General features: G+C 45.6%; 1 protein-coding gene across 1 annotated transcript in view; it reads right to left on the bottom strand.

The window, feature by feature from the left end:
- ATP6V1H (ATPase H+ transporting V1 subunit H) overlaps positions 1-22,597 on the bottom strand; it is a 63,679-nt gene extending 41,082 nt beyond the window's left edge. Inside the window, exons 1-7 of the mRNA XM_032609844.1 lie at positions 22,381-22,597; positions 20,869-21,012; positions 15,343-15,445; positions 14,088-14,177; positions 9,561-9,674; positions 6,674-6,778; positions 3,585-3,638 (exon numbers count right to left, since the gene is read on the bottom strand). Coding sequence (XP_032465735.1) covers positions 3,585-3,638; positions 6,674-6,778; positions 9,561-9,674; positions 14,088-14,177; positions 15,343-15,445; positions 20,869-20,972 — 570 coding nt within the window. The 5' untranslated portion in view covers positions 20,973-21,012; positions 22,381-22,597. The remainder of the gene's footprint in view (positions 1-3,584; positions 3,639-6,673; positions 6,779-9,560; positions 9,675-14,087; positions 14,178-15,342; positions 15,446-20,868; positions 21,013-22,380) is intronic.
- Between the last annotated feature and the right edge of the window lie 389 nt (positions 22,598-22,986).

Raw genomic sequence — 22,986 nt, forward strand, 5'->3', positions numbered from 1 at the left:
CTAATCTTGTGATAAGAGGATACAATGAAGATCATCCAAACATTGCTGCAGGTGAAGAACAAACGCTCTGGAAACCGGCACCAAGACACGTAAACTGTGAACGTCTCTGGGTCCTCACAGACTTTACAAATCACAGGCTAGAGGGGACCAGAGTTAAACAAGAGGCCTGCACTCTGCGAATTCCTGATGCAGCCCCTCATGTCTGCTACTCGGGGAGCACTTCTGATACACTTATGGACAAACAGTGAAGAACCAAATCGTTAAAGTCCTCCAACTCTTCTGAAAGACTGAAAAGTCTTAAATTAAAAACAGAGCCTTAAAAGAGTCAAAGCAGTTAACACTACCTTCACATTAACAAGGATATTAGAACTGTCAGAGAAAACAATTTAAGGAATGTGGCCAAAAGCCAAAAAAGCTAAGCTTTTTTTTTTCCGCTTTCATTCTAAAATGCTGTTATTACATGCTAAAACATGGATGAATCCTGAAAACATACGCCAAGTGAGAGAAGCCGGTCACGGACGACCACATATTACGTGACTTGTGTACAGAGAGTGGCCAGAAGAGGTGAATGCAGAGACGGAAAGTAAGTGAGGGGTTGCCAGAGTTTAGGCGAGGGGTTAGGAACGGGGGTGACTGTTTCGGTGGACACCGTTTCTTTCTGGGGTGTGGAAAGCGCTACAAAATCAGATGGTGGCAATGGTTGCCCAACTCTGTAAATATACTAAAACCAATAGCAAATGGAAAGCTTTTATGGTATGAGAAACAGATTTCAATAAAGGTGTAAACAAACAAACCAAAAAGCCTACAAAAAACTGCAAGTTAACTTGCTCGCTCACACGTGCCAGGTTTCCAGGTGGTCAAGAGCCACGTGGGGCTACCAGGGTGGACACCACAGATATAAAGAACGCTGCCATCACCCCGGAGAGTTCTACTGGACAGAACTGCTCCAGAACATTAAAAGGCAAGATAAAATGAGCAATATGGAGAACCTGGCAACTTAGTCACGTTACTTACTACCAATGAAACCACGTCCATCCAGTAATAAGCGGGGCCGGACCAGGTCTACAACAGGGAACAGGACGCGGAGCGAGAGTTACCATGGTCCACTGCACACAGGTATGAAAGAGGCTGGTGAGAGGGAAAAGAATGCCCAGATTCTCCTGACTCCTCCAAAGGCTGGGAGAGATCACGGTGTTCCTCTTTTTGTCAGGGCAGCGGCCCAGCGATCAACATCTAAGCCTGGGCGACGTCCTCGGAAAAGTAGAAGATTGGTAATTCCCGTGCAAGAGCCAACAAAGAACTGAACGGACGGCTGAAGGTAAGTTAGGGTAAGTACATGTCAGCGACGGAGTTTATTATTTTTACATTTAGGTAAAAACAACACAAATCATTTTTAGAAAATTTCATTGATATAATGTCATTTAAATGAAAGTGTCTGTGATGATCCACTCCTAACTTACGATGACGCTTCTGTGCCATTTTAAAAGTCAAGACTGTTGCATCCTGCCGATTTCTCATTTTGCTGTGTAAAGCTTTGTTCTGTTTGTTTTATACTGACATCAAGTGGCAGCAGCGCAGAATGCAGTTTACCAAACCTTTTCTACGCTGTCTGAAAACCTAAAGGGATTTTAAGATATAATGTCGATATTCTTTACAAGTCTGAGTAGGTGAGGCAACTTGGAGAATGCCTAAAGCTCCAAGTCCAGTCCAGGTGCCTCAGAATCCTCTCGGTAAGGAATTCGTCTCCTTGGGGGTTCTGCCACCATGAGCGGATGACCTTGGGCAAGCCGGTGTGCCTTTCCAGCCTCGCTGCTCATCCCTAAAACGTGGCTTATGGTAAGACCAATGTCAAAGACGGGGTGTGAATATTCAAGGAGATGTAAATTCAAAACGACTAAAACACTGCCAGGCACACAGGAAGAGCTCCATACATACCAGCTACCAATTCTGATCCCCGTACTGAAACAAAGGAAGTGCTAACACCTCTCTGTCAACTTCTTTAAGTCTGCCTTCCAAGTTGTCAGCCTTCTGAAAAAGTAGGAACCTCCAGCAAGAGACAGGGAGTATGTTCAGGTGTGAAGCACTAAAGGGAAGAGAGGGGCACATCAAAAGCCAGCTTTTCTTCACTCAGAATCACCCCTGATGCTAATACCGTTTGGGATGTACGTGTCTGAGTCGACCAGATAAACCACTTTGACTAACCACTGCCAATTCAATAGATCAGCGCTGTTTTTCCCACACGCTGGACAGAAAAGAGCAAAAGAAGAATGTCACGTCACCAGAGCTCGCACCTCACTGCGTGAGCTCTACTAACTTCCAAACACTTTAATAACCACTTAAGTTTATTCCGAAAACACCTTTTAAAATTTTTACAAATAAGTCTTAATTAGACAATTTTTCAAATCAAACACTTTTTCAAAATTTCAAACCGGTGGAAAGAAACTCAAGTCATATAAAATAAGGACTCCCAATTTAAACATCTGCTTATGGCTGAATATCTAGACTTCGAACCTACCGCCTCCTTCCCCCACCCTGGCCCCAAGACAGCTCACTTAGTTCTATACCCTGCTCTGATTTCAGAAGACGCGTGGCCATTTTCCAGCTTGACACACTGTTTGTCAAGTCCCTCGACCCGTGCCCCAAGAGAAGCCCCACTCCCGGCTTTGAGATGGACTGCGTCGCCCTCTCTAGTCTACGAGCACACGCACAGGGGTGTGGCCTGCGAGTTATGCACACGGACCCTGCGTGGCCCCCACACGGCTTCGCTGAGGTCTAGCACAGGCCGGTGGGAGACACCATCCTCGGATGGTGCTTTCCGGTTTCCCAGAGATATTTCCAGCAAAGGAAGCTGAATACGCCTCACCTACCTTTTTAACTCTTCCCCGACCTCGCTCTCAGCTGGCGCTAACCACGCCAACCCATGCTTGTCCAAATCTATTGGCAATTCTTGAACTAGTCTGAAGACAGCAAAGTTAAACCACTCCCAACCGGGGGGGATAACCCTAACCAGGAAAGGAACTGGGGGAACATGATTAGTTTTAACCTTTAATCTTTTGGCTCTACATAAATGTGGGGCAGGACTGGCCTGAAAAAGGGGGAGGGAGAGTCTGGCCACCACGTAGGCCCCCATTAAACCCTGAGCAACTCAGGCAAGTAGTGGGTTTTCGTACCAGTGGGGAACGGAACTGTTTTCAGCTGCCTGGCGCAGGGTCCGTGGATCTGTCAGATGTTAGCGTCTGTGAGACAGCTAAAGTGTTAAGAGAGGAGCTCCGGTTACTCACTCGATTTGTGCATCTGAGTCCAGACTTGCTCTGATTCTCAGGCCTGAGATAAAGCCAACTGAAGAGAAGAGCAACAGGAAGAGGAAGCCCCACATCCACCAACAGCAGAAAGCAACCACACAGCCCAGAAAGGCCTACACACAGCTTTCACAACACCATTAGCCCAACTGGAGGTGACACCAAATCCACGGATTTACATCTGGGGGACTAGGGAACATCTTCAAAACGTTAAATGTCTGTGACTCAAAATAACTTAAATTCAGGGTGTTAGGAGACCAGTGAACGAACAAGGAATGTACTTACATCGCTTGAAGAGACTGTTCCTGTTTCAACAGCGACACCGCTACCACGCAGTTTCTATTACGAAATAAATAACTTATTACTTAGTTTTGTTTTTAATTTTATCCTACTTCATCAGCTTACGAAAGAGAGCTAAGCAAATTTTATCACTGTTTTCCTAATCCTACTGAATGGAGTATCAACTAATAAAAAACGTGGGGATGATAACGAAATATTCTAAACGTCGTTACACTCTTCCGGATAATCTCTTAATCAATAAATTATTTTAAAAGGAACAATAATAAACTGAATACTAAGTTCCAATTACATTTCATAAGTGAAGCGAGTGCAAATTTCCAAGTCTCAGGATTTACTTCCTGAGTCATTTTTCCAATGAGACAACTGTCTTAAGCTGAACTATCTACACTGTATTCTGTGGCAAAGCTTTCAAAACAGGTGCCTGATGATGGGAAGATACTACATGGAGCTTAAAAAATTAGGTTATCCACGGCAATGCTAACACATTATAATGACAATCAGAACCTCACCTGCTACACAGAAATGACCAAAGAAAATTTAAGGTAGAAAGTCAGAAGCTGAATATGCAAAAGAAAAGTGATAATGAATTTCTGAAAGGAAATTTTTATTTTGTCTTATTCAATAACTTATCTACTAAGTGCCAGGCATAAGCCCCTATAACCCAAGTATAACGGTTAAACTATTGGGAAAAAGGCTCCTAAATGTCTCTATAAAGTCAAAGAACAAAATATCCAAATTGGCACCTAATTCAGACTTTTGAAAGTCTACTTCTATCAGAATCATGAAAATGTGGTCCTTTTTATGAGGGAGAAAACGCTTACGATAGAGAAAAAGAGACCTTGCAGATACAGTGCTATCACATGGCATTTAAGCAAAGTAGAAAATAAAAGCCCGAACAAGCCTCTGCTTCATGCCTGTCACTACACCCTGATCAAAGGCTGTGGACAAGTGTCTGCCCACAGCAAGGGTGGTAGCCAGCCAGAGCCCAGCGGAAGCAGTGACCAGACTCTGAGGCACGGCTGGACGGGCCTGAAGCCTCTCCCTGGGGCAGGACGTGCAAAGCAGCAACGCCAGACAGTAACTGAACAAGGCCAAAGACTCGGCGATAAAAAGAGCAAGCGCGCTGGAAAGATACAGAAAGGTCTTTAAGAGCGTCTGTCTCACACCAAGTCTAATGAAAAGTGTTCCAGACACTGAAATCTCTGCTTCCACTAGTGACCGGAGAAATATCCCCCCAGTTGCTGGACATGGTTACAACCACAGCTAATCATTCTAAAACTAACCAATTATCTGTGAGGCAGAGCATAAATGTTACTCCTACGGGGAAAAGTCTAAGATGAAACAACCCAAAATGTTAGCAGCACACTGCAGCGTGCATTCTTTGCTACCGGATCTCATTTTATGAGTCCAGCTAGCATAGAGCCTTATTACCACCAGACCATGCCTAACACTAAAGCAGAATGAAGTTTCTTCAAAGGGAAAACTAATCTCATAAGAGGAAAAAAGAAAGGGGGGGGGGCGGGTTACCTCTTTAACTAAGTGTTCTGATCCCAAATGATGCACATGTAGAAATAAATACATCTCATCTTCACATAGTATTTTTCATGTTCTAAGTATCTTCTTTTTGAAAGATCTCACAAACTCAGTAAAATCTGCAAAACTTGTGACTCTTGTAAAAGTACTTTAAAAAACTAAGCCCAAAAGAGTGTTAAAGTGTATGCTGATGACAGAAAAAATAACTGATTTTGTTCAAGACACTTCAAAATCTCCCTATCCAAACAGAAAAGGTTAGTAGGCTCCCCCCGCAAAAAGGCAGGCAACAATAAGACAAAAAATAAATCGAAGCAAAATGTCATGGTGTCTCTCTCATACTTCAAATTAAAATCTACTAAAATCATAAAGGCACCAGCAACCTAAATTACAACTTTCCAAACCTTCATTTCAAATAGGCCCTTACTTGTCATCTAGCCCTGAGGCCACCAGGCCTCCCAGCACGGCTTCTCCTGGCCCATCCTCCATGTCCCGCCCACACCAAAGCTCGCCCCCTCCTGCCTTTCCTTCCGGATACAGATACGCCGCCCTCCCCACCCAGGTCAGCTCGCTCCCTCCAAGCACCCTCACCACCTCTCACTTGGTCACCACACACCTAAAGGAAAAGCAACCCTCCACTGAGCTGTCAGGAGTGTCCGGCCATCCGCCCTGCGCTGGGGAACCGAGAAGACAAAAGGGAAAACTCGTCATCTGCCAGCCGTCACCCCGAAAGCTGTCCTCCTCCACGAAGAAACGGGCTCGAGGGCCCTGACAGCAGTGAGACCACAGCAAGCAGGCTTCGTGTTTCCCTTTGGGCTTAAAGGCAACCCCACGAGGACACGGTGAAATCCTAAGTGGGAGTCACTGAGGGAGACATCCTCTCGGGCTGGAGAGAGCAGCCCCAGGCCACCCAGTGGTGCCTGGGACGGCCTCCTGGCCAGGACTAGAGGCGGGCTGCCTAATGAGCTGTCCTGTGCTGTCTGCAGTCTGAAGCCCTCCTGGCAGCAGCCAGGGCCAGTTTATTTATTGGTGTGACTGGCCAGACAGTTTGGCCTAGGTATGTGACCAGAGGGCATAAAGGACCCGCTGCACACTTTCAAAGAACTCTCCCCAAACCAAGACTCCTGGCACCAATCTGGGTGGTCCAGGGTCCCAGGGCAGAGATGCTCGCCCATCGCACTGTCTCTCCTCTCTCGTGAGCCTCACACGAGTGTACCCTTGGAGTTGTGTGCGTCCTTCCAATCCTCCAACCCATGTGATCTCGGCAGCCACCTTCCTGGAAGGGAAATCCTCCCTACCTGCTGAAATGCATGAAGGGAAAATCCCAAGTGGCAGAAGAGACAGGAAGCTCTGAGCTGAAGACAGTTACAGGCAGAAAAGGTGAAGCCCCTACCAGACCTGCAAGCAGCATGGCTGACTCATCAAACTCAGAATGCCTCTTTTTTAACATAGAGTTTTTGTAATTTCACATAATTACCATAAATAGCTTTAGAGAACATGGACGTTATGTTCTTTTCAAAGATATTAAGAGGAATGTCTTTTACCTGTGAACTCAGCTGAGTCTTTATCCAATTGAAATAGTAATTTAAGTCACTGCCTTCCATCAGTTCTTTTCCCCAAGCTGCTAACTTGGCAATAATTCTTGCTGCCTGAAAAATAAGGAATACATTTGAATATTATCCTGATTCTAAAAATCAGGCCATAGACCCTAAGAAACAGGACTCATAACCATTTTGCTGCAGGATTTCTTTTAGCACTCAACTCCTCCAAAGATAATAGATATTTCATTTTTAAAAATATTTCTAATAGGGTCAAATGTAGTTTTAAATAGTTCCGTTAATGTGAACCAAAACCAGTTGTGTTTTAAGAATTTCACGATATTCCCTGCATTATTCTGAGTTTCAAAAGTAAGATTAGGATTCATTGTAAGACCAGCAAAAATCAAAGAACACAAAAATCCTTCTTTGTGACTTTCACCGAATCAGTTGCCAGAGTTCTGAGCAATGGCTCCAACAAACGGCCAGCCGCTGCCTCGGCCACTCAGGCCCTTGCGAGCTCTCGGTTTCAAACCTGTGTCTCGGTATAAAATATATCCTGGGTATCACTCAAGCCCCTGCGAGCTCTCGGTTCCAAACCTGTGTCTCGGTACAAAATATATCCTGGGTATTGGTATATCCTGGGTATTGGTATAAAATATATCCTGGGTATTGACAGTCATCTCTCTCAGTAGAAGCAAACACCCTTTTCTCCTCACTCAAAAACTTCTCAATTTTCTTCAAGCTATAAAATGAATCACGAAGGGAGGGTGGGAGGGAGATGCAAGAGGGCGGAGATATGGGGATAGATGTATACGTATAGCTGATTCACTCTGTTGTACAGCAGAAACTAACACCATTGTAAAGCAATTATACTCCAATAAAGATGTTAAAAAATGCATCAAGAATTTTTTTATTAAATAGGCAGTATAAGTGTATTTTATCAAATCATCATGTTGTACACTTTAAATATCTTATAATTTTGTCAATTACACCCCAATAAATCTGGAAATATATAGATATAGATATACCAGGGGGAGGGGGGAAAAGCAGTATAAAATACTACTTCTCCACCCACAAACCCAAGTTAATAAATATTCTTTGAGTTCTTTCTATAAGCAAGTCAGTGTTTCAAAGCTCTCATCATTCAGCAAGAGTTAATCCTAGTAGAGACCGTGAAGGCTGATTAGCTAAGCCAAAAATACACTGAGGTCTGTTCCCAGACTTGCACACAGCGAGCGAGGTGACAGAGGGCAGCGTGTGCCGTGGCATATTCGGGAGCCTGCACCACGGGGGAGGTGGGGCAGAGCCCAGCACCCCGACGCCCTCACTTTGCAGTGACATGAGGTCGTCTTCACGTGCCTCGCTAAGTGAGTTCACAGACACCCTATCTAACTTAAACTGACCTGTCACAAAACAGATAAGTGACACGAAAGGATCCCTGTAAGGAAATTGAAAAGATGATCAGCAGTGTAAGCCCAAGCTAAGGGGCAAAGACAGAGGAACACGAGGCCTGGCGTTTCCTCTCCGAGCACAAGCTCTTCATCAGCACGGGTAAACCAATGAGCATCTGACCCTCAAAATGTGAAAGATTAGCCAAAAGCAACTGAAATCATAAAGAAATGGAAACACAAACTTGGCTACACCATGAATAACAATGAATCTTACCCTAAATGTGTATTTGGCCTTTAACACATTTGTCAATTTTATTATAAGACCATCAAAATTAGGAAAATGTTTAAATCATGTTTCCAGACAGTGAAAACAAGCCTCTACACAATTTGAAAGAAGAAAATATATTACTGTTCTTTTTTAAGTACTCTTTAAAATAGTTTATTTCATGGGTCATCCTTTTTCTTTTTACGAATGTTTCATACAATATATGAACATACTAGTACATAAATGAATATAGATATATATGGAGAGAAAGAGAAAGCGTGTGCTCAAAACTGTTTCACTGACAGTGGATCTTGCTGCGAAAATGCAGACATCTATGAAATGCAGCCTCAGGAGCGCCCCCTGCAGCCCACAATACGCTAGGAACAGAAAAGGCCTGTACAAGGACTGATTCTCTGATCGTCGTCTCAGACCTTCTGCTCAGTGTCAACATTTCAAAAGATAGCCTTTCAGGCTAAGTTTAAAACAGGAGTGTATCTATGATATTAAAAAGCAATTAATTAACTACTTAATTAAAATAAAAATTAAACACAACAGCTGCTTCAAAGCAAAATTTAATTTCTATAGTAAAATGCAGTTCTGTCACAGACCACCTAAAGCTGTTTGCACATGTGAATTTACCACAGACTTTATTTTTAAATTTTTATTTATTTGTTTGTTTGTTGTTTGTTTGTTTATGGCTGCGTTGGGTCTTCATTGCTGTGTGCGGGCTTTCTCTAGTTGCGGTGAGCAGGGGCTATACTCTTCGTTGAGGTGCGCGAGCTTCTCATTGCAGTGGCTTCTCTTGTTGAGGAGCACGGGCTCTAGGCACGCAGGCTTCAGTAGTTGTGGCTTGCGGGCTCTAGAGCATAGGCTCAGTAGTTGTGGCGCATGGGCTTAGCTGCTCCGCAGCATGTGGGATCTTCCTGGACTAGGGCTCGAACCCATGTCCCCTGCACTGGCAGGAGGTTCGTAACCACTGCGCCACCAGGGAAGCCCTACCAAAGGCTTTTATCTCAATAAGCTCATCAAATGCTCTATAAACTTAAACTGTGTCAAAGCAACCCTGCCTCCTCTGACCTTCCAACACCCCACATTACTAACATCCAGTAAGGAAGCGCTGCTTTGAAAAGTCAACGTCAGAGCAGTCACTCCTCTGGGTACTGGGACGTTACCAAGTCACAACCAGCCCGGGTGCATTTCTTCCCTGAATCAGAAATGTGACCAATTCAAAACTTACCATATGAACAGTAAAGAGATCCTGGCGATTCAACATGGGCAGAAAGTAGGACCAGGCAGTGTTCTTGCTACGTTTAGCATAGTCAAAGAAAATGCTAACGCGCTGGTGATTTTCCTAAAAGAGAGAAAGAAAAAAAAAAAACGGAAAGAAATAAACATCACTGATGAGAATGCATTTTCCTAAAGAATGTAACGATTATACACTGCTTCTCAGCCTGTCATTTTATGTCCCCTCAATCCATGTTTCCTCTTTCCAGTCGGTATGAGATTTGTCTCCCTGTTATTATTACAATGGGGCAGGGGGTGACGATGGGGGCAGGGGGAGATAGTTTTCAGTAAAATCACCTTTAATTATTATGATTAGTTTAAATCAGGTGAGCCACGATAACAGACCCACCGCAGGTGTAGCACCCGAGTTACATCTCTCCTCAGCCTGCCCCTCAGTGCTGTCTGGACACCTCCACCCTCCTTCCACACAAACAAAATCGGGAAGGGCAGGGAGATCCCAATTCAGCTCTCAATGGGAGGACCAGCAGGAAGCACTTCAAGCTACTCACAGACAGGCCAGGGAAACAGGGCATCAGAGAAACCTCGGACGTCTGGGTTACCCTTACACACTGTGACAGGAAAATCGGGGCACATAACGACAGCAAAAAACAGCATAGCATACCAGCAGGTAGATCAGAGGAACAATTACTTCTTAGTTGAAACCATGCAAACTCTACCTGTCACCGAAATTTTCTCTGCATATCGCTGGCCGAAATCCACCATCTGGTTCACTAAGTGAACACGGTGGTTAAGTAGCAATATTTGGTAAACAGCACAAATAACCACATAAACAATAATTTTAGCTCTCAGATCAACATTTAAATCTTTTTAAATACAGTGGTTTTAACTTTGGTCTGTGCTAGCAGTTACCTATTTGAGGAGTAGACTACTACTCTTTAAGTAACAAATCATTATAGTCTAGACTAACAACTGAAATAGTTATGATAACGAGTTCATCAAAGAACTCGAAGTTCAGGTAGGTCTTCATTAACTCCACTGGTGGACTATTTTCAAAGCTAAAATTGTAATTCTCATTGTACATGTAAATTAACAAAGTCCCCTACACACAGGAAGAGCAGAAACTGTCACACGTTTAACTAAGGTTAAAACCCATCTTCCTCAACAAGTCCTTCATGGATTTGATTCCTGCTTAAAAACGCACCTCCAGCCACTGCTGCTCCAAGCACCCAAATCCACATCTTTAACAGAATAAGGATAAAGCCCTCTCAGAGGCACTGAGCAACTGATACTAATATGCGAGCACAGAAAACATTTTAATCTTCAAAATTATGTGCTAAAAACTAAACATGTGAGGAAAAACAAGCAATTCTTCCCCCAAAGTATTCCATTCAGATGTGTTAAGAATAAAAAGACTGGATTGGAAATGTGTAACAATATTCTTTAAATGGCACAGACTCACGTGGTAAAAGTGTGCGCAAATTTCTCAATGTAACCAAAATTTTACCAATAAAATCAATCGTCAGAATACGTTTAATCAGTAGCTAAGGATAATGGCAGCTACCTACGTCTAAATCTCTCCACAGATCTTTCATTAACACAGGTCAACAAGAACAAATGAAACTATACACTTGAAGATGTCCTACTTCGGACACCACCTTGATTGGCAAAAATGTAAAAACCTGACAGTGCCTTCTGTTGGCAAAGCTGTAGGGAAACAGGCATTCTCACACGTTGGTGGGAATACAAAATGGAATATTTGGCAATATCTTAACAAAACTGCATACGTGGTTCTCTTTTATCCAGAAATCCCACTTCTAAGGATTTACCATGAGGTACACTCCCAACAATAGGAAAATACATTTGCATAAGGTTATCATCTTCATTATTTCTAATTACAAAATACCGTAACTGCTTTTTGCCCGACATCTTAGTGAGGCCTCAGTGGTAGCAGCTGCCCTCCAAGCTTGAGATGCCCCCAAAGAGAAAGATGCCAGAAAGTCGGCCACTAAGGACAAAGACCCGGAGAACGATCTAAGGGCAAAGCCAAAAAGAAGAAGTGGTCCAAAGGCAGAATTCGGGACAGGCTCAGGAACCTGGTCTTCGTAACAAGGCCACACGCGGCCAACTCGGTAGGAAGCTCGCAACCCCAGCTGTCGCCTCTGAGAGACAGGAAGATTCATGCTTCCCTGGCCAGGCCAGCCCGTCAGGAGCTCCACAGGAAAAGACCTAGTGATGGCTTTTAAAACAGCTCAAGTAACTTACACGAGAAACACCAGAGGTGGAGATGCCCCAGCTGCTGGGAAGATGCATGAGTGGTCCCACCAACTGCCCATTTTGAAAAATAAAACTTTTTTAAACCCAATATATGTGTACCTGAACCAACCTCAATGGCTATTACATCAGAGGCCGATTGAGTAAAATGTGGTATATCTACTAATGTCCTCTGTAGCTGTCAAAAAAAATATGGGAGATTGAACTGAAATGGAATGATTTCTGGCATATTGTTAAGTGAAACAAACAAAATACAACAGACTACGTCTAGTATGCATTTCTGTGTAAGAAAGAGAGGGAAATAAGAAAATACATGTGTACCTGTATGCAATAAGAAAAACAGGAAGGACAAACAGAAGTCTACGACATTATGACCTACAAGAGGTGGGTGGGAGTGTGGGCAAGGGGGACTGGGGACACACCTTTCTGTACAGTTTCGACTTCTGGAAGCATGTAAACGTTTTACATAATAAAAAATAGTAAAAACCAACAGGGATGAGAAAAAAAACTGAAGTAGATTACAAACAAAAATCAATGAAGCTGACTATTTCTGGAAAAATAATATAACCACACTAAAACAAACCTGAACACAATACTCTACACAACCTCGTTTAAAGACAAAGTACTGCAGACAAATACTGAACTCCAGGCAAAGGGCTTTTTTTCGGGTATGCGGGTCAGCAATTCTGAGCCGACTTCCTCTGTATCACGGGTGGAACAAGTGAGTAACGGAGGACGAGATGACTGCCCACTCGCCGGCAGAGAAGACAATCCAGCATGGAACGGGGGGCTGGCACGAACTCGGGGGCGGGGCGGTGGAGGGCACAAACTGGAGATGCTCTGTGTGAACTCACGGTTTTTTTTTACAGGTTTGTAAATTTACGGGTTTGTAAATGTGTATAAAAATCAAGGAAATCTGTGCATGTGTGAGTGTGGGTGGGTGGGTGTGTACATATCAGTAACACCAGGGTCTGCAGGCCAGCTCACGGCCTCCTCATTCTAGTCCAATCATAGTAACAAGGGTTACCAAGGCAGACCACAACACTCCCCATTTATCCTGACCTTACTTTCCTAAAGGAAAAAGCGCCAAGAAAGACGGAGATCATTCTCAGACGGGCTTGCGTCAGTCCAGGCTGGACAGCCATCCTGAGATGATTAAATCACAACATCCCTGTAAGTGATACGATGGCCCCTAGATGGGCAGCACCCTTCCTCCTAACCTCCGGGTCCTCGGGAACAGTTCGCCCAGTGGTTGCACACAGTAGGCCAGAGATAAATGCTCTTCCTTGTAAAACGACAGACGGACGCCCTCCAAGCAGCCAGACTGACTCTTTTCTTCAAGAGACAGGCAGACTCTTGAGTCTTCAAGACTCTTTTCCCTGAGACATGCAGACAGGCCTTGGATTTTGCAGCCAGTTGGCCTGTTTCAGAAAGACTGCTCTCAATACCAACAATCTAAACCTAGATTATACTCGAGTATAAAATACATTATTGTGGGGGCTTCCCTGGTGGCGCAGTGGTTGGGAGTCCGCCTGCCAATGCAAGGGACGCGGGTTCGTGCCCCGGTCCGGGAAGACCCCACATGCCGCGGAGCGGCTAGGCCCACGAGCCATGGCCGCTGAGCCTGCGCGTCCGGAGCCTGTGCTCCGCAACAGGAGAGGCCACAGCAGTGAGACGCCCACGTACCGCAAAAAAAACAAAAACAATATTGTGAATAAGGGAGGCCCTCTGTGTTTACGGACAACAAAGCAGTAAACAGAAACTTCACATCACTGGAAAAGTCTCAGATGATAGCCAAAACGCTCTCCAAAAACACCATGCTTTTGAGGGCAAGCATCTTGACTACAGTCAGCACTAAACCCCCAGGGCCCGGCCCTGGCCCGGGACACAGGGCGCTGAAATCTGCTGGATGACTGAAAGAAGAGAGCCACATCATCTGTGAGTAGGCAGAGCATCCGGAAAGCCTCAAGGGATGCACCGAGCACTGCTGTTGTCCAACACAGAACTCTGAGGAAATACAGAAAAAAGACATACTGATTCCCCGACATCCTAAAAACAACACAATAGCCAGTGTGTGGGCAGTCCCATCTTTACCACCATTAGCAAATTACAACTCACACAATGAAAAAAATATACTATCACACTCTGGAAGGGAACCAGTGCTCTAGGTGAAAGCTTATAGAAGTGCTGTTACTGGGAGAGCACAAAAAGGTGAGGACCAAACGTGTCAGGTGAAGAACACACCCACCTGCAGCGTGTCATCAACCATGGTGAGTATGTACTGAACTGTCTGCTCTTTGGAGATGTGAGTCATCAGATTTATAAATGTCTTAGCACACTAGAAAAAAATGAAATGAACGTTAACCACTGTTTTCAAATGTGCAAACACAACATTTTAATGGAATTTCATTAAAATATTATTTCTCTTGCCTAAGTTAGGATGCAGTTATAGAAAATGCCTGCCTTTTACAAATACTGTGATGAAGTATGGGAGGACCAGACTAGGGCTTGCATCAGTTTTTAAATAATTTCTAGTGATGTCAAAATTTTTGGGCTTCCCTGGTGGCGCAGTGGTTGAGAGTCCGCCTGCCGATGCAGGGGACACGGGTTCGTGCCCCGGTCCGGGAAGATCCCACATGCCGCGGAGCAGCTGGGCCCGTGAGCCATGGCCGCTGAGCCTGCGCTCCGCAACGGGAGAGGCCACAACAGTGAGAGGCCCGCGTACCGCAAAAAAAAAAAACAGTTTACTATTTTTAAATAGACAGACCTCACCACTATCAACTCTTGATACCGTAAAGACTAAGTTACGTAGACAAATCTAATATTATCATTCGTTTTGGGGTTTTTTTGTTTGTGTTTTTGGTTTGGGGGGTTTTTTTGCTTTTACTAGGAAACAGAATACCAGAGCAGCACAAGTACAGGAATTCAGTACAGGCACTGGAATCAGAAGGCTCTGACCAGTCTCCATCCTATGATTTAACACCTATGTCACAGACTCTCTAGAATTCAACAAAACTGGCACCCACGATAATGTTTCCTCCCAAATTTCCCAGGATTGTTGTGAGAATCAGGCTGCATCGTATACGGGCTCCTTCGGCCAATCAGGGCACCGTATCAGAAAATCTGATGGACAGCGGAGTTAGATGTTATTCTAGTGAGAATACAAAGTAGAAAAAAAATTGCTTAAAAAACAGAAAAGTTAAGCAACTTTGAAAATACTGTATACTCTGAAACAGTAATTTCCATGCTAGGAACCTATTGTAATTCGAAAAAATTTTTCAGAAATGCAGGAAAGGATGGAGGAATAAACATACTCAATAGGACATTTTTTCCAAAATTAACAAAGAAAACTAGAGATCCCTCAAATGTCTTCCAATAAAAAAGAGTCTTTAGTTAAATTATGATGCCTACCTACAGTGGACTATCACATGGTCATTGAGAAAACTTCTAGAATGTCTAATGACACGGGGCAGTGTTCATGGTCTAATATCTGAACTGATCACCTGACTGCCTTCAGTCTGAAGCATCTCCTGCTTCTCCTCAGGACTTCTTTTCTTTTCAAATCTTTTAATGAATTCGCAGTCTTCGGAAGAAATCATCTGCCCCCTAGAAAGAAAGAACAAGGTTTTCGTTCAGCAAGAGTTGAAGAGCCACTGGGACCAAGTGATACAGGATGCCCTGCGTCTCTCCTCTCTCTGCGAGGGCTGACACCAGACCCTGGTGTCCCACGGCCCTGCCGTCTGAGTCCAGCCGCACCACCTACTACTCATGGGCCTCCCAGGCCCTGACCGGACCTAATTTACCTGCAAAATGGGAACAAGAACCACATGCCTTTAAGGGGCGGAATTGAGGATGAAATAATTCACATGAGGTGGTTAGCACAGGGCCTGGTCCACAGGAAACACTCACTAAAATGCCACCTCTGGGCCTTATCCAAGTCTCAGCCTATCTCCACCCCAAGCCAATTTACTTGGCCATCTAAGTTATCAAGACAAAACCCCTGTATACAACTTTCTGCAATCTTGTCCTCCAGCATATTCTTTCCTTTCAGACCCAGAAAAATGTGACCAAACCCTCTCTGAAAACACCCCCATCCTCCCAGCAATCAGCCCGCACTCCATCTTCTTCCCCACTCCGCAGTGCTAACTTGTGATCTGAACTCCAGGCCGACCTCTCCCAGCCCCACTCACAGATCACACATATGACACAGGCACTCCACATCTTACAGGGGCAGAACTGAGGTCACGAATATATACCCCACACACACTCTATCCCCCAGCCAGGCTGATGGGACGATGGAAGCAAAAACAGACACTGTGTCCTGTTTCCATTAAGACTAAGCACTTCACCTATCACAGTTGGTCAGGAGAAAGCGCACTCTGCACCCCAGGCTAGACCAAGATAATGACGCCCACCTGCCTGGTTCCAGTCCCAAAATAAATGAAGTCTTTTTTCATAAACCTGAACTCCCTAGCTCAAACAATTTGACCCCCAAATTTGGCTATGCTGACATGTAAAAGCATGCCATACCTTTTTAAATAGGATAATCACAGGAAAGAGATGCCGTTTTTCTACCACTGAGAAAGTGTACTATGAAGGTTATACTCGGTGATCTGGAAATTCTGCAGCTTTCTTTTGTATTTTTACTTGGCAAGCCATTCCTTCTGAAGTCTAACTTCCTTGCATTTGTCCCAAGGAACCTTTTTTTGCTTTCTGTTTTTAAATTATTTCACCTGTAATCTTCCTCTGACAGTCCCACAATCTAACAGGCCATGGACTCCGGCCCCTTCTGTGATGAGCCAAGGCTGGTCGGGCCCCGTCCTCACAATTCGTCCCCCTGACATCACTCTCCTCCCCACTTCCCCACCGCTGGGGTGGCTCAGCCCAGTGGCCCCGGTCCAGCGGGTTTCCTGCTTCCAATCCAACCCTCCTCCACAGCCCCCTGACCTACACTGCCAGGCAGCTTTGTCAAACATGCCCCCCCAACTGTTTTACTCCTTTCATTTGGTCAGACTGTGAATTTGAAAGGCAGTTCTACCTAGCACCTAGGCAGAGGCTTTCAACAAAAACTTCTTCAGTGACTCATTAAAACCTATATGAGCACGTCCATGTTACTTAACCTACGTAAGCAGCTGTCTACTCATCTTTAAAATGAGGATAGGGCTTCCCTGGTGGCGCAGTGGTTGAGAGTCCGCCTGCCCATGCAGGGGACACGGGTTCGTGCCCCGGTCCGGGAAGATCCCACATGCCGCGGAGCGGCTGGGCCCCGTGAGCCATGGCCGCTGAGCCTGCGCGTACGGAGCCTGTGCTCCGCAACGGGAGAGGCCACAGCAATGAGAGGCCCGTGTACCGCAAAAATATAAATAAATAAATAAAATGAGAATAGAAAACTTATTTCACAGAATTGCTATGAAATTACCATGAAACAATATGTGACTTACCAAGTACGTTACTTCTTTTCCCAAAAGCTTGTCTCCACGGCACCCCTCCAAGTCCTCTGCTCACTCATGATCTAATCAGCCAGTATTAGCTGCCAGCCAGCTATGCGCCAGACACCGTAACGAACAGGCCACACAGCAGTGAACTAGACATCCCTCCCTCCGTGAGCTCACATTCCAGAGCAGAAACCAGAAAATACACAAGCACAAAAGCAAATACTTTTTAAAAAAATATACACACGCATATCATAATGCCAGGATTCTAAAAGTTTATTAAACAAAAAACTAAAGCTAGGTAGGGAGGAAAGGACATATTTTAGCTGGATTAGAGAAGACCTTCCTGAGGTCACCTGCACAGACACCTGAATGAAGGGAGTTAATGAACCAAGTGATCCAGGAGGAACTTCCACAGACAGAAGTGTGAGTCCAAGGACGCGGGGGCAGCAGGGAGCTGGCTGTGTGGGAAAGAGCAGGAACGCAGAGCAGCTGCAGGGCTGGGGGCACCGGGGCACGATCTGACCTGCACTGTTTCTTAGTTGAAGCAGAGTTGATTCACAATGTCATGTTAGTTTCAGGTGTACAGCAAAGTGACTCAGATATATATATATATAATCTAAATCTATATATATATAGAGAGAGAGAGTAAAATCTCTATCTATCCATCTATCTATCTATATATACATAGAGAGAGAGAGAGAGATTCTTTTTCAGCTCCTTTTCCCTTACAGGTTACTACAAAATATGGAGCATAGTTCCCTGTGCTACACAGCAGGTCCGTGTGGGTCTGACCCACATTGTCTGAAATGACTCTCACTGCCCTGTTAAAACTGTACCTCCGGGGAACAGTGCCAGCAGAGACCCCCGGCCAGGACCCGCGGGCACGTGTGAGACGCGGGCAGCCTGCACCAGGCAGCAGCAGGGCAGCTGGAGAGAGGCGGTCAGACTGGGGACGGGGCCTGGATGTGCGGACCTGGGCCTGGATGTGCGGACCTGGGCCTGGACGGGATGTGGACTGTCGGGGACAAGAAGAGAGGAAACGACTCCTAGGTGTCTGGCCTACAGAGCTGGCACGTGTGGGTGCCACACTCCGGCCTGCAGCAGCCTGGGCGGGGCTCCACCAGCCGACCTGAAGCTCCCCGAGCCCTGCGCGTCCTTCTGAGTCTCCAGTCCCCGCCCGGAGGCTCCTTCCCTCTCGGCAGCTCCAGCCCCTCTGCCCGTGACTCCCACAGGTATCTTCACGTGCTCCCTGAGGACGTCCCCAGTGCTGCTGGGTGATGAGTCACTCCCTCCTTTTGTTATCTGGGAAAACTTGACATATGTCTCCATTTTAATGCTCACCACAACGCATTATTTAATTTTTCAGTTAAAGGTTTGCCTCCCCATTGAACTTTAAACTCGGGAGGAAGGACATTATTCTAACTCTCGCATCCTCAGGACAGTTTTACTGGATTCCAGTTTGACAGGAATAGCCACGCCCATTCGTTTATGGACTGCCTACCTGAATGATTAAGAAGTTTAATCACATGGAAACACACTTTAAGGCACAGGACTTCCACAGTAACATGTTAATGTGTGAGAGATACTGGCCTTTGACACTGGGCGATTCTCCCACTGGTTTTACTCTATCAGAAAACAATGTGGCATCAGATTCACTGATAACTCACGGGTCCCGTTCAGCCCCCAACAAGCTGTGAGCGCTCTGGGGCTGGGGGGAGGACATCTCACTCCCACTAGTGTCCCCACAGCCAGCTCAACAGGGGCACACGGCTGACACATGGGGAGCATCTGTGTACAGACGTACAGAGTAGATGGCTTCTATAAAGGAAACCCACGAGCTGGACAACAGAATAAAGGACAGAAGTAGGAAAAAAGGGAGACTATGATTTATGTAGTGGGGAGGCCATGGAACAGGAAGAACAGCAGAGAAAGCAATTAAAAATCTCCCTGTAACTACGAACGTTCCAAATGCCAATGCGAGGGAATGCCTGCCCGTCAGCCAGTGCTTTATGATCAAGTTCAATGTTATTCTATTTAGGTTATAAACAGTCGGGCTTTATAAACATGAAACTCCTTGTCTTCTAGTCTAAACACACTCTGGACTAAGATTAGGAAACAGAGCTCAAAACCCTCATTTCACAGGGGACGTAAACAATTACACAGATACAGATGACCAGAGGAAACATCAGAAAGTCCCTCTCGCTCCTGCCCTTGAATCTGTGGCCTCACCATGATCCACTCACTTAGACCGGGAAACCAGAACTCATCCTAGATACTTTTTCACCCTCATACATCAAACTGATCACTAAGATTTTCTCCAGTCTCTCCAATTCTAGCCATTCCCACAACCCAAATACTGCTCTAACCTGTCCCTAGGTCCAGGCTTAATATCCACAAATCTACCCTCTACACTGAGGGAAGAACAATCCAACCAAAAGGCAAATGTGATTATCTAACTCCTGCATAGAACTATCAGTTATTTCTAATTCCTCCAACAGTGAATTTAAAACTGTGTTCCTAGGGCCCAGAGATAGACCCCTAAACCTATGGTCAACTGATCTCCAAATGATCAGTTTATATATCTGACTTCCTTGCTAGATTACGAGTTTACCTTTTCGTAGCCCCAAAGTCTGGAAATAATGCCTCAAACTTGGCAGGTGGTTATTAAATGTGTGAGGAGTAACTAAATTAACAGAAATAAATGGGATCATTTTTGTACACTGCATATACCTCTTAGAACAAAGCAAACTCCTAAATATAAAACTAAAGCTTTCCCAATTTGTTTTTCAAAATATGCATGCAAATCTTAACTGAATTTCCTTAATAACTCACCGTTATGAATATACCAAAATAAACAGATATGAAGTAAAGTCAACATGATAAAGTATGATCAAGGATAAATGAACACTCACTTTAAGATAAGTACAGAACACCCACATGCTAAATCTTAACACACACAAGGAGGGGGAAAGAACTAAAATTTATTGAATGTGTTCAACTCACCAGTGCACGTATTCAACTGTGCTAATGCTTTAAATACACGATTTCAGCAACGCTCCCATGGGATATGTATCCCCATTTCACATTTACTTTAGTGAACCTCAGAGGAGTTAAGGAATTTGCCGAAGATCAGCAAACTGGTAGACACAAGAACCAGAATTCAAACTCAAGTCTTGAAACTCAATCGCCTGCTCTTTGCTAGTTGTCTGAGCCCTTCTGCAACACCACCCGTCCCCACGCTGATCACCACGGCATACGGGGCGGGGGGGAGTCGGGCAGGCTCTGCCAGTCATCCTCTTCCTCCCTCCAGGGCCTGAACACTCCTCCTGTGCTTCCTGTTCATCCAAACAGTACCACTTTCCAGGCAGAGAAGCTCAGAAGTGCTGTGGCCACTGCTGCCTCCCAACCAGAGCCCCAAGCTGTTTCCATCACACTAAGCTGTCTCCCTGGGACAGCTAATTCTTCTAAGGAGGAAGTGTTTTCTTCCACATTTATTAGTATTTTTCCAGTATTTCTCTCACAGAAGCATGACCGTGAAAAAGTCTGAAGCAAAGGCACACGATTACCCATGATTCACAGCAAAGCAGCACTTACTGAAGGTAGGACTGCCAGTTCACTTTGTTGGCACGAACTTCTGCAGCCTTGGCAGCAATGATGTTGGTTGGAACGGCTGCATCCACGGCGCCCCGGATGTCCATCTTGGTCTAAATTTATGATCTTGAATGTTCTTCTGCGGACCTTCAATTTTGATGCAAGGGAAAACCAGAATACAAGGTGTGTTTGTTTTTTTAACAACTACTACTATTATTATTAGTGATAGCGTCACTATCACCTGAATCTCTACAAGCATTCAACTCAAATACTAAATATCCTAAATATTAAATAGCTATGCCATTATATTTCAAATCCTGTCCCGTCATGCGCTGTTCCACAGAAGTGTTCTCTATAGGTTTTTACTTTTCCACGTAAGGTTTTCTAATTATTGGCACCAATATCGCAGTAAGATTTTTAAAGTAACCATGTAAGATCCTGAATTAAGAAACCACGCTTAGAATAGGCATACAAAATAGGAAAATATTTTAAATGTATACAGTTGAGATCAACTTTCCTCTTCTGACAGAGAAAAAATAAGAACCTGCATAGTACAGATAGGACCAATTATTTTATTTACATTTACTAAGCCTCATTTTAAAGTGGCATATGAAAAACCTACATGTTCTTTCTAACATTATTTACTCAAATTAAAACACCCAAAGTGGGAATCCAGTATCTTAGAAGACAGAGCTTTCTTTTTTCAATCAAATTTTACAGCAGCTTCAAAGTCAATATTGGGAGAATTTTTTGAAACAAATAAAGATTACAGTTTAGGCTCAGCCAACAATGAGAGACTGGTCTGATGATATGATCCTACAATAATGAGCTTTTAAGTAATTCTCACTCCTAAACTTAAAGATAGAAGCTTAAGCCTGATTTTATCACGACACAAAATATAAGTTCCGGTTTACAAAATATAAGCTCATCGTTATGACCACAAAGAAGCTTAAACCACACCCCGAATTCTATTCCAGGATCCCAATGACCTTAGTCAGCTTGGAAGTAACCTCTACATCTGAGGAGGTGCCGCGTGCACACACACGGGCAACGCGGACTGGCTGGGCCCAGGTGAAAACAGACTCCGTCCGGGCCAAGCTGGAACCTGGAATCAAGCGGGCTCAGCCCCAGCGGCCCCTCCTGCGGCGGCTGAAGGTGCCTCAGGGCGGTCACCTAGGTCCCTGAACAACTCAAACCCGCAGCCGGCCCAATCCTGGGGAAAGCACACCTTTCACCCGTCCACCCTCTCTCCCCTGCCCTTCTCTGCGGGGAAAACTCCGCAGTTTCGAAAACCCCGCTGAGGCCCGGAAGGCAAGAAATCGGGGAACCGGGTCCGGAGGAAGGCAGGCGGCGCCTGGGCGGCAGAACCCAGCGCGCTCCAGGGAAGCGGAGAAACCGCAAGCTCGCCTCGCCTCGCCGGGGTCGGAGTAGGAGTCGGGGACCGGGGCCGGGGCCGCTGACGGCACGACCTGAGCGCGGCCTCACCCAGCGAACCCGCGGGTCCCTCCAACTCACCCCAAGGCGGCGGGAAGATGCGGCGGTCCGGAGTCGGGACCGCCGCCGTGCTGGGGCGCCGAGTCGGGCCTCCTGCCGAGTCCGCAGGCCTGAGCGACGGCGGGGACGCAGCGCCAGAAAGCGAGCGCGATTCGGCACCGAGCGGACGTGAAGGGCCTTACAGGCAGGAGGAAGCCGCCGCGGCCGCAGTGGAACAACAGGAGCGCAGGTCACGTGAGCCGAGGCACGTGACCGCCCGGAAGGCGGAGGCCGGGAGGGCCCAAAACAGCCAGAGGAGCGCCCTGCGCGCGAGAGCGTTTCTCTGAACGCGGGGCTGGGGGCGGGGCGGACACGCGGGGACCCCGCACCCCAAGACCCGGCGGCCCCGGGGACGGAGTCCGAGGGGGAGAGCCGGGCCGAAACTCATCTAGCTCAACCGTCATTCTGAAAAGTTTAATTTAGTGCCTTGAAATCGGTTGACTTTCATTTGGGTTTGACAAGTCAGTGAAGCAGGCGTTCTTATTCAGAGTCTCAATATGAAACTGATGCTGAGACATGGGTCACAAAAGTTATCTTGCCCTAGGGCTGCAGATTTAGCGAACAGTGGATGTTCCATGCCACAGCTGC

Source organism: Phocoena sinus, chromosome 17, assembly GCF_008692025.1.
Source record: "Phocoena sinus isolate mPhoSin1 chromosome 17, mPhoSin1.pri, whole genome shotgun sequence".
Taxonomy (NCBI): domain Eukaryota; kingdom Metazoa; phylum Chordata; class Mammalia; order Artiodactyla; family Phocoenidae; genus Phocoena; species Phocoena sinus.